The following is a 14,178-nucleotide window of genomic DNA, read 5'->3' as shown; positions in this document are numbered from 1 at the left end:
TTAGAGATGCCCAAGTTCTCTGCTGAAATGTAAAATAGTGGTATAAAATATAAAATAATTGGCACCTAACAATAAAGGTCATTGTCTATGTTTGTTCTTTATTTACAGGAAGGGGGGAAAACCTAAATGCAGTGTGAATTTAGTGTGTTAAATGTGATGTGGGAGTGTGTGTATGTAATAATAGCTCATGGCAGGCAGACATTTTTACATTTTTTTATTGGATGCTTTTTCTTTGTGTTTCCGTAAAGAACGAGAATTGAGTCAAAATAAATGGCAAGAGTCTGCTAGATACTTGTCTGTGTTTTTTCCAGATTTGCTTTTTAGATTCTTCACATGGATTAGTGTATTTGCTCACCTTATTTTCTTGCCTGCTTATTGTTTTTACTGGTACACTGAGGGCTATGAAACACTTCCTCTGTTCTAAAATGGGATTGTTTCATTATTTTAATTGAGAGTTTTTCCAGATTAAAAAGAGAAACAAATTAATATGAGCATCATGGTCTTTTGTGGTGGGGAAAATCGGTGCATTGTGTTAGAGAATGTTCTCTAGATTTCAGCAGAATGTAGTGTTGTAACTAGTGATGTAAGACAGTACTTAATAGAGGGTTTTTGCAAGGCTTGAACACTGGACTCATTTTTAACCTTGGCTCCTTTCAGATCTCAGCCACAGTGGATTGGGAGACCATTATGAGAATTCCCACTGGGGACAGCAGCCCGCTTTCAGGAGTGAAGGCAACTGCAGCTGGGATAAAGTGATAATAGACAGGACTGACAAGGAAGCGTGGCCTTCCATAACCGGAGCTGAGACTGAGTCTGCCTCAGAATGTACTACAGACACTGACTCTGCCTCCAACTGTGGCTCAGAGAACAGTAGCATGGCTACAGGGAGTGCCCAAGGCAACTTCACTGGACATACAAAGAAAACTAATGGCAATAATGGCGCCAACGGAGCACTCGTCCAAAGCACTTCTAACCAGAGTGCCCTTGGAGCTGGTGGAGCAAACGGCAACGGCAGCTCGGCCAGGGTGTGGGGGGTGGCTGCGGGCTCCAGCTCTGGCCTAGCTCACTGCTCTGCCAGTGGTGGGGATGGAAAGATGGACAACATGATGGGAGACGGTAGAAGTCAGAACTGCTGGGGTGCTTCCAACTCGAATGCTGGCATTAATCTTAACCTTAACCCTAATGCCAATCCAGCTGCCTGGCCTGTACTTGGACATGAAGGAACTGTGGGAGCAGGCAACCCTTCCAGTATTTGCAGTCCAGTCAGTGCCATAGGTCAGAATATGGGCAACCAGAATGGGAACCCAACAGGCACCTTGGGTGCCTGGGGAAACTTGCTGCCGCAAGAGAGCACAGAACCACAAACGTCCACTTCTCAGAATGTGTCTTTCAGCGTACAACCTCAGAACCTTAACACTGATGGACCAAATAACACTAACCCCATGAACTCTTCACCAAACCCTATCAATGCAATGCAGACAAACGGACTGCCGAACTGGGGGATGGCTGTTGGCATGGGGGCCATCATCCCGCCCCACCTGCAAGGCCTTCCTGGTGCTAACGGAACATCGGTTTCTCAAGTCAGCGGGGGCAGTGGTGAAGGAATGGGCAGTTCAGTGTGGGGGATGTCCCCAGGTAATCCTGCCACAGGAAACAGCAATTCTGGGTTCAGTCAGGGGAATGGAGACACTGTGAACTCAGCATTAAGTGCTAAACAAAACGGATCCAGCAGTGCTGTGCAGAAGGAAGGAAACGGAGCGAACGCGTGGGATTCGGGGCCTCCGTCCGGTCCCGGGGTCCTGGCGTGGGGCAGGGGCGGTGGCAGCAGCGGTGTTGGTGGTGTGCATTCTGGAGCTTGGGGCCACCCCAACCGTAACACCAGCAACGGTGTCAACGGGGAGTGGGGCAAGCCCCCAAACCAGCATTCCAATAGCGACATCAATGGGAAAGGATCAACAGGGTGGGATAGCTCTAGTGTTACCAGTCCGAACCCTGCCATGCAGCAGGGCAATGAACAAATGAACTCTTGGGCCAAAGCTGCAGCATCTGGCACCACGGCTAGTGAAGGAAGCAATGACAGCGGTGGGAGTCAAAATGAAGGCAGTACTGGGAGGGAGGGGGCTGGAGAGGGCAGGAGGAGAGACAAAGGGATGATAGACCAAGGGCAAGTTCAGTTGCCAAGAAATGACCTTGACCCCAGGGTCCTGTCCAATACGGGGTGGGGACAGACCCCTGTAAAGCAAAACACTGCCTGGGAATTTGAAGAGTCCCCAAGGTCTGAACGGAAGAATGACAATGGAACAGAGGCCTGGGGTTGTGCAGCTACTCAATCTTCAAACTCAGGGGGGAAGAACGATGGGTCCATCATGAACAGTACAAATACCTCTTCAGTATCTGGGTGGGTCAACTCTCCACCGGCAGCTGTTCCAACAAACACAGGTTGGGGAGACAATAACAACAAAGCACCAAATGGCCCGGGGGGGTGGGGAGAGTCAGCAAGCTCTACTACTGTTAATAATGCTGCTGCTGCCAAAAGCGGCCACGCTTGGAGTGGGACCGCAAATCAGGAGGACAAATCACCTACCTGGGGTGAACCTCAGAAACCCAAATCTCAAAACTGGGGAGATGGACAGAAATCAAATCCAAGCTGGACTTCAGGAGGTGGAGACTGGACAGATTCATCATCTGTTCCTGGACACTTGGGTGATGGGAAGAAGAATGGATCTGGATGGGATTCTGACAATAGATCGGGGTCTGGCTGGAATGATTCCGCAAGGTCTGGGACCAGTGGGTGGGGAAATGGCACAAACAGCAAGGCTAATACAGGTACAAGTTGGGGGGAATCTTTAAAGCCAGGCCCCCAACAAAATTGGGCTAATAAACCCCAGGACAACAATGTGAGTAACTGGGGAGGAGCTGCTTCTGTAAAACAGACGGGGTCAGGGTGGGTTGGTGGGCCAGTGCCAGCCAAACAAAAAGAGAACTGTGAGGCAACTGGCTGGGAAGAGCCATCGCCACCGTCCATTCGCCGCAAGATGGAAATCGATGACGGTACCTCAGCTTGGGGCGACCCAAATTACAACAACAACAAGACTGTAAACATGTGGGATAGAAATAATCCTATAATTCAGAGCAGTACCACAACCAACACCACCACCACTAGCACCATTATCAACACCAACATGGTTGAACCTCAGCCATCGCACCAGCCAAGTGCCCAGCCGAACCGGTCCCCGCTGCTTGGCCCAGGTATGAAAATAGTTTTATAAGTGATCTTATAGTTTTACCAAGTACTTTATACCAGTAGCACTTAACTGAATGCTGTCTGTCCTATCAGTGCGAGGTTGGCGCACTAAAGGTAGAAATCCTGTATTTATGTCGTAGAAGATGTTTATTTCTTTACTCTGAAGCTGTTCTAACGTCTCATCTTGAGGACAGAACTTACGGGGCCCGACACAAATTTCCATAGTCCAAGTGAATGTAAGAAAGGCTTGAAACAGTGTCTGGTCAATAACCTGGAAGGTTCTTAGATGGTGGTGGACCCATATTTATTTTGGCATCTCTTCCCCAATTACTTTTAATTTGAGAGTTTGGGGTCTTTTGGCAAACCTTTCTTCTCTTATTTGTCTCCTGTTCCTGTTGGATGGACTCTGTTCATGTTTAGGTTGTCTGCATCTGTTTCTTTGCTGCAAACCATATCTCTTGGCAACACATGTTTGTTAACAGTTGCATGAATTCAGGCTTTTGCTGTTTCTCTGTTGTCTTTTATGAAGGAAAGGTTCTCCTCCTTACCTCAGGGCATGGGCAGTACCCTGGATTTTGTGTGATTCTCGTAAAGCAGGATTGGCTAAACATGTTAATATTCAGGGTGGCTGGGAAAAGTTATTCTAGCTTTGGCTGTGCTCCAAAGAAAAGTGTTTAGAAATCTAGGAATTTTTCTAATCAAAGAGAGGGTACTCTTGTGGACAATCAGCAAGGAATAAAAATGCATAAAAATGAGAAAAATCCTTAAGAAGTAGGTATTTAAATAAAAGTTAACACCAGCAGCCCTGATCTGTATCATGACCACAGACCTCTCCAAGATTAATCTAATCTTGCAATGCTGTTACAAATTCTTCATCTGATTTTTGTTTCCAGGTTTTTGTTCCATCTTGATCATGACTAAGTACTCTCTTTTTAACCACGTTTTTTTCCAAGTGGGATTTGTTCTCTCATTTCCAACAGTTTTCTCTTTGAAGTTGTGAAATAATTCAAATTTACTCTAATGACTGTGTAAAAATAGTCTTGTGTTCCCCACTCTGGTCAAATATTTCAACAGTTGAGGCACATGTTATTGGAACACATGTTATTTTAATAAAAAATTTAATAAAATAATATGTGCTCCCAAAGGAGAAATCTTTAAATAGCTTTGTACTTGGTCAGTTCAACATACGTGATTGATAATTAATTTTCTTTAAACTTATTTCATCCATATTTAAAACTTTACCCATGGAACAAGAATTCAGATTTCTGAATTGTAGGGGAGCTGTCATGGAGGTGAATTTTTGATTGGTTTAAGTGAGGTTTTGGTTTTCATTGAGGTGATTTTTGGAGGATTACCTTGGTGCACGTAAAACAGTTCATACACAGCAATGCATTGTTAATGCTATTAAATAATGTAACACTTTGCAGAGGAAATCTTACAGTTCTGAGTCTTTCAGATTTTGAAAAGGGAGTTTAAAATTTGGTGTTAATCTGCAGTGATTCCTCTGGAGAATGGACAGTAGCAAAGGAGGGGTTTCACTGAAGCAATATGTTTATACACTTGGAGAGCTGCTTATGAATCTGTAACCTCCTGCTCAAGTTGCCTCATGACCATGTTAAAGGTACAGCGTTGAGCATCTTGTAAAATGTGAATTGGAAAGATTCTAAGAGAAATATTTCTTTTTTTTTTAATGTTTTAAGATAAACAAAGCCAGCTCTCAGAATACACTGAAGTCAGCATGCAAGGAAGCATAAAATGAGCAGTAGTGAGAACAATTCAAAATACAGTTCTGATATTAAAATTGAGGTCAAGCTGCTCCAGGCATAAATTAGGCCTTTTGTTGTGTATTTTTGTTCCATATACTTAGGACTGTGTGCAGAGGTACAGGTATAAAGGCCAAACAAGGGAATATTTTGAAGGATTATTGTCTAATCTGCAAATGGAAGCGAGGAGCAGTCCCCTGAGCCTCAGTGTGTTCTGCCCATGTTTCCTGGTGGCTGTGCCCAAGAAGGACCAGCCTTGTGCTTATCTTACTCAGAGAGCAAAAACTGCAGTTTCAAGTGATCCCATTAACTTCCCATCCGGAGTGCAGGGGGCCCGGTTTCCCCAGTGGCAGGGCAGCTGCAGAGCAATATCCTCTTGGTCTGTGTGGAAATTACACAGACTTAAAACATCTACAAATCATCTCCCATCTGGGACAGCTAAAAGATGGGAAGCAAGTAGTGAGTGTCTTCCCTCCCACGCAGACGGGGACCTGCAGCTTGGAGTCGTGCTGTTTAACCGTAGTTTTTCCTACTCCAGTTCCCTCTCCACTTGGTTTTGCTTTTCCAGCCTCTGCAGTAAGGAAGACAGGAATCCTGTAACCAATAGACTTCAGTAATCCACAACCAAATTTCATCCAGCAACAGTTTTTTTCCATGTACAGTATTTCCATGCAAAACATGATCGTGCCAGGAGAGGCTGTGCCATAGGGCACAGTTAAGTGCTTGTCTAAAATCCTGCAACACTTGGACTGTGCAGTTACCACGGGCATTTTCTCATCTGCATGGCTCATGAAGTGCTTTGCCAATCACATTCAGGGAGCAGAGTGAGTGAATAAGGAATCATGGATTCTGTTCCTCTGTAAGTAGGGAAGGTGGTGCAGCTGTAAGATGTCACAGTCATACATCCTGAAAGCAAAAAAGTGGATTTTAATTTTGCTGTACAGCACTAGTTAGGGGTTCACAAAGGATTAGCAGTCCCCTTTAGGGTTGAAGTTTATGCTTTTTTAGTTTAGAAGTAGAGGCCAAGTTACAGTCTTGTTATTCAAGTTGTCACCCATCCCCAGAAGTTCTCCAGATTCTTTGAACACAGAACTTAAAAGCTATTGATGGAAAGCAGATGTTGGTACACACTTGATGAAAATGCAGAATGCTCTAAGGAGTTTCTTCTTCTATTAGAAAAGAAGAAATAAAAAGAGGGGGAAGGGGATAGATGATGTGATAGATGTAGTCCTTTCTGGTTCTACGAGCTTGGTCCCAAACCTCCAGTGAGTTACTTAGGAAGATGAGCAGGAAGCTGGTGAGTTTTAGTTAGATTTGATTTTTAATCTAAATTACTTGTGCATAATTCTTCCCAGCACTTTTATTTTGTGCGGCTTTGATACAAGGGGAATAAGAAGCGAGAAGAGGTTTTTCAAACAGGAATGATTAAAAGAGATTTTTGGATCCCAAACAGCACCAGATCCTTCCTCCAAGTGCTGAGGAGTGGGCTCGATGCTTTCCTGTTCCCATTAGGCTGTGAGAGCCTGGCAGGGTTCCAACCACCCGTCCTCCAGCTGAGGAAAGAAAAAGCAAAAGATGATATAGGCTTCCCTGTGGGGGGTTTAGGTCAAAAATTAAGGTCTTTGTGATTCCTAGACAGCAATAAGGTTAAGTTTTAAAAATCTTACCCAGGCCTATGATCTGAAAGCTCCAGACATCCCTCTGTTCCTTTTGTAATCCTGTGCCACTGTCTCAGTGGTAACTCGTGACAGCCATTGCCTGTGATTGATGTGAAATGCAGGGTGCAAGTGATGTGTTTTCCTTACTTTGAACTTCCATCAGAATTGCATTTGAAACCAGCTCAGCTTTGGGCTCAATTAGGATGCTCCTGAAAACCTAAAACCCTGTTGTGGGAGCTCAGCCCATGAACAGCCAGGTTTTTGGGGAGCAGCCAGGTGATGATGAGAGACCTTGCCCTTGATTTTCACACAAGAGTGATCTCACTGCTGAAACCCAAATTAAAGCTTCCTGAATGCTGAGAGGTACAAGAAATCATGGAGTTCCACTGCATGAACTGGAATCCCTTCAAGAAAATAAAGATTTGAAAAGTTAAGGGTTATAAGTGGCTCTTAAATATAGATGTTTATTTTTTTATATATATAAACCCTTCCCTTGTACATGCACACCTTATAGCTTAATTTCTTCTATTAACAGACTAGTGTCTAATTAGCAAGCAGTCTCTTTTCTACCTGATTTCTTCTTTTTTTATCTACATAAGGTCCTAATATTTTGGTTTGCCTGTATTGTAGTCATGTATCTGCTGTTTATCACGGACCAACAACTTCAAGGAAAACAATTTCTGCCATCCAAATGGCTATAGGGTTATTTTGAGGGAAAACAACTGCATCCTGCCACAGCTTAGTTAACATTTCACTTTCCCTTGAGGATTTCCTGTTGGCTGTGGCCCAATGTTAATTATGTTTTTATTTCTATAAAACAAAGCTCTGCCAATGTGTCCATGTTTATTACTCGCTGTGATCTTTTTGTTTCTTGCAATTCTAACAGTGTTTAAAAACTTCAGTACTAAAACCTCACTTTCTTGCCAAAGAAGCCTTTAATGGAGCTCATTCTGTTGCAAAACAACACTCGTGCAGATCTGGGTTGGTTTTAAGGAGCTTTTTCTTGAGAAAGCCTAAAGGATATTATTTTCATAAAGAGGTTATAAAGTTTTCTCCAAGCAGAACTGTTTGAAAATGTTAGCCAGGTTCAGGTTTTGAGGCCACGTAGGGTTTTGCATCATTCATTCAAAAATGTAACTACATTCACCTTCAGAGTTTCTAAAACAGAATCCTATGGAGTCATAAAAAGGTAGCACAGAGATAGTAACGTTGGGACAGCAGGTACTTATACAGAGAGGAAACAGGTTTGCAGTTCAGAATTACATGCAGGTTAATTCTTGCAGTGCACAGGTGGTTTCTCCAGCAGCCTTCACGTTTTATTTACTGATTTCCTCCAGTTAATTTGATCTGGTAAGATAGTTTTGAAACCTTTTTGTTGGTTTGTTTGGTTTGCTTTTATGTATTTGCATTACCCTCATTTAGTAAAGGCTGGTTCCTCCATTATTTGTAATCCTGCTCAGTGAATTCAAAAGCACTTAAAATAACTTGGACGTTACAGATCTGTGGCCTTTAATCGATGTTGTTGAATTTATAGTAAAAAGCAACAGCAGGAACGGTTCTTTTGAGGCTTTTATTCTATAATGTAGCACACTTTGGCTTTTTAATATATGAATTGTGTTTTAAGGTTGATTTCATAAATGAATTAGGTAGACTTTCCAGTACAGTTTGCATGAACTCAAGGAAATATTAGTATTCTGCACTGTCTCTGCTTGTAGTCTGGTTGGTGCTGTAGAGATGTTTTGTTTCTATTTCATTTGCCTGCAGTTAATCTTTTTCAGCTGCCAATATGATTAAATACATGCAGTTGTCTTCCAGTTGCCTCCTGAGTAGTGAGGCAGAAATTCAAATAAAGCTTCCCTTAAATAAAGTTGGCTTGAAGATACAAGCAGAAACCTTGAAATGAGTATTTCAGGTGCAGCACCAGGGAAGCTGTCGTGTTAAGCAGAGGTTCATTTAGATACATCTGTGGATCTGCCAGTTTATCTTCTTTTACACACCTTAAAATAACATTGATAGAGCCTAAACCACAGTATTTTTTTGTTTCAAATGGAAATCACTTTAATGAAACAGTGACATTTTGGGTTGTTTCAGGAATATGCTTTAAAACAGAGTGAATCTTGCTGGTAGTGAAGGAGTTTTATTAAACTGTTTGTTCCTGAACGTGTCGCCGTGGTTTTGTGCCATCTGCACTTTGATCAGTGTCTGAGAGAGCTGCAGTGGCTTCAAGAAATAGAACCTAAAATAAATATCTAATATGGGAACACTGGAGCCATGGACAGATCTGAGCACATCTATTTGAAAGGAATTTTTTTTTCTCTGCTGGCCAACGTTTGAGTTGTTATTGGCAGTGAATGTTGCTCCAGTTTCTGGTAACAGAAATTCTGTGGAAATCAGTGAGTTCTGCAAAGACTTGTTGCTTAGTGAAATGGTTAGTTCAAATTATGTTGAGGTATTCTTAGATATAGTTCTTTTGTGGTGATTTCCTTGCCATTGTCTACCTATTCTAAGTGTCAGTTTGTGGAGAAAATGTTGTTCCTGCTCTCTGAAACCTTTCCAGAGTATTTTTACAGAGCACTGGGGAGCAAAAAAGGAATACTGCCGAGGCGAAGTAGGCATTTAGTTCTTCAGTTTTGAAATACCTGTCTTAATAATATTTGTCTCCAGTTAAAAGAGAACAAGTTCCTGAATTAGCAGCCTAATTACCTGGGGAAGTTTTAAGCAGACTGAATTCTGCAATGCTTGTTGAGACCTCAGTTGTCATGTAATGGGATGCAATTTTTTATAATTGTGGAAAATTAGGTTAATATCAGGTATCTATTCTTGTTTTCTTGCTTGTTATGCATCTCTTTTGTATATATTTAGAAAGTACCTCAAACTCCATCTGTGATCCAAGTTCTCTCTTCAGAAAAAGCTCTGGTAATGATAGTTGTAAATTCAGTTTACCCTTTGCTGTGTTGGTCAGGGTTGCTCTGTAGGCCTCAGAAGCTCCATGGCTGTTCCTGCCACATTCAACTTCAGGGCTGAAATCGTGTCATATGGATGTAAGCTCATTACATTCAAGCCAAGCCAGACTAAGGCTGTTTCTGCATAGTAGCTTACGTCTTTCAGTGAGTTAATGCAATACTCTTTAGGAAAACAGTGACTTCTACCTGCTGTTCCTCATGGTTTGACTGTGGATCCTGATTGCAGTCTTGTCTAGTTCCCCTAAAAAATTATATTTATTATAATGTAGAGACTCAGTGTTGAAGGGGTATGTAGGGAGCACAGTCAACCATGAGCCGGAATAACAAACAAATAGCATCTCACAGGGCACAAGAAAAGAGATTTTATAATTTTTAAATAGTTAAAAGGAATTAAAATAGGTTAAAATCTTTTAGTGAATCAAGGCCTGACTCGGGTTGGGTCTCCTGGACTCTGGCCCTGCTGCCTGTGCTCCCTGAGCCCTGTTTAAGCCGCTCTGAGAAGTCACGTTTGAAGCAGCTGCTCCTTGGGATCAGGTGTGCTGCTCACCTGGCTGCTCCTGGCTGTGGAAAAAAACACTTTCTGCCCTGGCCACTTGGTGCTACTATTCAATTAAGAAAAAGACTTTTGGGACCGCATCTAAGGGATTTTTTTTGGTTTTTTAATACACTTAATTAGAATCACTGCGTGTGCTTACTGGTTCACGTCCTTTGCAGAAAAACTCTTTAGTGAAATGTCCACCTTTGAAATGAGTGACAAAAGGAGCCTTTCCCCTCATCAGTGTTCTCCTTCCCTTGCTCCAGCAGGCTGGGGAGAGATGCCTGCTGTCCACACAAAGACCGAAGCTTCTTGGGGAGAGCCCTCGTCCCCTTCTGCTGCAGTTGATAATGGCACTTCGGCGTGGGGGAAACCCCCCAGCAGTGGGACCGGGTGGGGAGAGAATCCTGCCGAGCCAGCAGGGACATATGGAAGAACAAACACTCCAGCTGCTGCCCCAGCACTGTGCAAACCAGGTACACACGTGGCTGTCACACCCTTAGAGGTTGGGGGAGAGGACGGGGGAAGCGGGTTTGTTTCTGCCAGCAGGTTTTAAACAGAGCTTCTGGTTTTCTGTGCACTGAAATCAGAGGCTGTCTTAATTTCCTTCTCAAAGCTGCATTAGCTGCCTCTAACTGTTGATACTTTGGGTACCAAATTAATCCAAAAATATGAATATAGTGCATCAGTCCAGTAAATTTAAAGGAGAGTAATTTTGTGTACTTGGAAAGCAGTATGGTAGAGAGGCAGGAACTGTAGAGATGCAGAAGAACATGACTCAATACCTAAAGAAATGTAATTGGGATGAGAAGCAGCAGAGTTCAGCCAAAGTAGGACTGATTCTGGTAGGAGAAGCAACACCTGAGAACAGCTAGTCATAACCTCACTGTTGGGTCATAACCTCACTGTTGGGTCATACTTGAGGGAGTGGGTATTTTCTTCAGCTGTTACAATTGTTCACAGGTTCAGGAACATCCCGAACTACTTCCTGCTTCGTGATTCCTAACTCATGTTATTTGATAAAAATCCTTTATCTCTGAATGCCCTGAAGGCTACAGTGATTGCTTTTGGCTTCTGTTTTGGCTGTGGGAGTTGCCTGAAGTTCACTCCTGCAAAATACCATATTGAGGGAGAGATAGAAGGCTCAGAAAACATAAAAGGAGAAGCGAGAGGTCTTAAGATGAGTAATCCCAGCTTTAAACAGAGTAAACAGAATAAAATGGACTGCAGGGACACAACCTCATCGCTGAATAGGTGATGAGGTTCCCTGCAGCTCCTTTCAGACTCCATTCTTCCGAGATGGGAATGAGTTTCTGACCGTTAATGACCTCGAAATTTGGGTTTGTTCGTCGGAAGAATGTGGCAGCTAAAATGGTGAGATTCGTTGAAAGCAAAATAGCACTTAACAAGTGTGTGGTCATAGTTTGGTTCCCTGTTCCTAGGAGACTGGAGTGGCCATGACCACAGATCTTGCTTGTTCTGGGGAAAGCAGGACTTGTGGTTGCTGGATTTTTTTCTTCTCTAAGTATTTAGAGAACTTTTCTTTTTTGCTAGCTTCAGAGAGGGCATCCTTATCATTTAATGCCAGTTAAACTATTTGATAAACCTCTGTGTCTCTTGGAAATACTCCTGTTAGCACAATGAATATGGCACAAAAGGATATTTCTGCAAAATTAAGATTTTTTCTTCTCCCTCTTTCCCTCCAGCTTCAAAATCTATGCAAGAAGGCTGGGGCAGTGGTGGGGATGAAGTGAATCTCAGTACTAGTCAGTGGGAAGATGAAGAAGGAGATATGTGGAATAATACTGCTTCACAAGAGAGCAGCTCCTCCTGTAATTCCTGGGGGAATGCCCCGAAGAAAGGACTTCAAAAGGTAAAACAAAAATAAAGACACTCTCTAGGAAGAGTGGATTTAGTATTAACATTTGTAGAATAAGTTGTCACAAGTTTGCTGTTGCATTACACCTGAAATTAGATCTCTGACACCTGAACCCAAGCACAGCTTGCCACTACAGTGGTTCAAGTACAGCCTACCTTGTTTCCAGGGGAAAATGGGAGATCTTTGAATTTAAGCATGTCAGATGCTTTGGGAGTTTTGTTGCTGTTGCCTTTGTTTTTTTTAAGTTTTCTAAGCTTCCATGTATTCTAAAATGAAAATGTATTAACAGAAAGAAAAAAGGTGTTAAGGGGGCTTTCAGTCACTTCCCATGGTGGTGGGAAAGCAGTAGTTTGTGATGGATTTGTTTAACAAAACCAGCTGTTTTCTGTTTGTGAGGAACCAGCAGATAACTGTACGGGGTGTGTGTGTGTGTGAGAACAAAGCGAACGTGTATTAATGCTGCACTCAACCGAGAACGTAGAAAATTGTGTGAGGAAGTTTCCCATTGCACAATCTTTATTTCAGGACAAGGCCAGGCTGTAACTTAAAGGAATTGGGAATGCATTTAGCCACTTTGTTTGTTGTTCCATTAGCCAACAGTTAGGCCGGTGATTTGATCAAGTATGGTTGTTTCTTGTACTGTCCGCAGCCCAAAACAAATCCGCGCTTGTCCCTTGGTACTTTCTGGAGAACTGAAAGGAAGAGACTTCTTAAGGATTTTGTGATAGAAAAGCTGCACAGAGATCTTTTAAAGGTGTTTATCTAGACGCTCTTGTTTGTTTTTAAGAAAATACACTGAGTAACATTCTTAACTTCAAGGTCGCAAACTTGTTTTTGGGAATGTTTTTCAGGAAGTGTTGTACTATTTCGGCTTTATTTCATTACGTTTTTCTGCCAAGGATTAAAATGAAATATGTAAATTCAAAGGTGGTTTTAATTCAGTGGTCGACAAATCAAATATTAAATAGCACACTGAACTTTATTCAGCTGAGATAAAATTTGTTACACTTTTGGGGGAAGAGAATCGTAGTCGCGTTGCTCGGAGGGTTCTTCAATACTTTCTGAATTAATGTACTAATACATCTTTCAGTAGCATGTGTTATTAATAAAAAACACTTACCATTTCTTTTATGTACATCTCACTAGTATGAAGGTGGAAACCAGCCCATTAATGCAGTCTCCCATTTATTTACTAAGGGCATGAAGACATCTAGCAAGCAGGATGAGGCCTGGATCATGAACCGTCTGATAAAACAGCTCACAGACATGGGCTTCCCTGTGAGTAGTGCTCAGACAGACACCTCTGACTTAGCCTTGGTAGCTTGTAGTTCTGGCTTGATTTGTTTCAGACTGTAGGTACAAAAAGACCTTCAGTCTCTTCCTCAGGTCAGGAAGCAGCTCTGTTACCTGCACTTTGACTTCAGAAATCTGCTGTAAACTAGTGAAGTGCTCTGAAATCAACTGGAGGATACACTTTGTGTGATGGCATTTATAATATTTTGATGTTCAGAGTTTTATGACAGCAGGTATTGCTTTGAACTGCAGTAATAATTCCACTCCTGTTCCCTTTTTCTTATTAAACAGGTAAAATGAGAGTATAGCTGGATTATTTTTTTTTTTTTAGAGAAAAATCATTGTGATATTTAAGCTGTCCGTAGGAAATGGGAAGACATTTAAACAGAGCAGTGTGGTTTGACCTCGTAGAGCTGGTACTTGGCAAACTGAAACAACTGAGTTGTGGGAATCGCCCAAAGGAGAAAAAAAAATACACACAGACATTATTTAGGCTGCAGAGTAAATATTAGATCCAGTGTTTAAGAGATTTATCTGTTTTCTCAGGTTGCTTAGAAATCCTATGAGTGCGATTACCTTTTTTCTTAACATAATTCATATTTTTTGACAGAGAGAGCCAGCGGAAGAGGCCTTGAAGAGCAACAGTATGAATCTCGATCAGGCCATGAGTAAGTATCTGTGTAAGTAATTTTTTTTGTCTTTAAAGCAGCAGAGGAACCCTTCATGATTCCGAGAGTTTCATTACATCCAGATCAATTGGGCAATATTTATTTTCTTGCTTTTGCCTTTGCAAGCAAGATGTATTTCTCAGAACTACCGTTGGCAACTTTATACTGTCTCTGT

At 42.2% G+C, this 14,178-nt stretch overlaps 1 protein-coding gene across 16 annotated transcripts in view; it reads left to right on the top strand.

The window, feature by feature from the left end:
• Positions 1-14,178, top strand: part of TNRC6C (trinucleotide repeat containing 6C) — a 97,690-nt gene that overhangs the window by 60,052 nt on the left and 23,460 nt on the right. For 8 of the 16 annotated variants that reach the window (XM_017833020.1, XM_017833023.1, XM_017833018.1 and 5 more), the window contains 6 exons: positions 658-3,249; positions 10,430-10,639; positions 11,870-12,036; positions 12,692-12,796; positions 13,240-13,320; positions 13,946-14,003. In XM_017833020.1, coding sequence (XP_017688509.1) covers positions 658-3,249; positions 10,430-10,639; positions 11,870-12,036; positions 12,692-12,796; positions 13,240-13,320; positions 13,946-14,003 — 3,213 coding nt within the window. The remainder of the gene's footprint in view (positions 1-657; positions 3,250-10,429; positions 10,640-11,869; positions 12,037-12,691; positions 12,797-13,239; positions 13,321-13,945; positions 14,004-14,178) is intronic. The other 8 variants (XM_017833026.1, XM_017833024.1, XM_017833021.1 and 5 more) reach the window with 3 other exon arrangements.

Source organism: Lepidothrix coronata, unplaced genomic scaffold, assembly GCF_001604755.1.
Source record: "Lepidothrix coronata isolate B3197 unplaced genomic scaffold, Lepidothrix_coronata-1.0 Scaffold210, whole genome shotgun sequence".
NCBI classification, from domain to species: domain Eukaryota; kingdom Metazoa; phylum Chordata; class Aves; order Passeriformes; family Pipridae; genus Lepidothrix; species Lepidothrix coronata.
The sequence above is the reverse complement of the archived record's forward strand: the minus strand, read 5'-3'. Positions and strand labels throughout refer to the sequence as shown.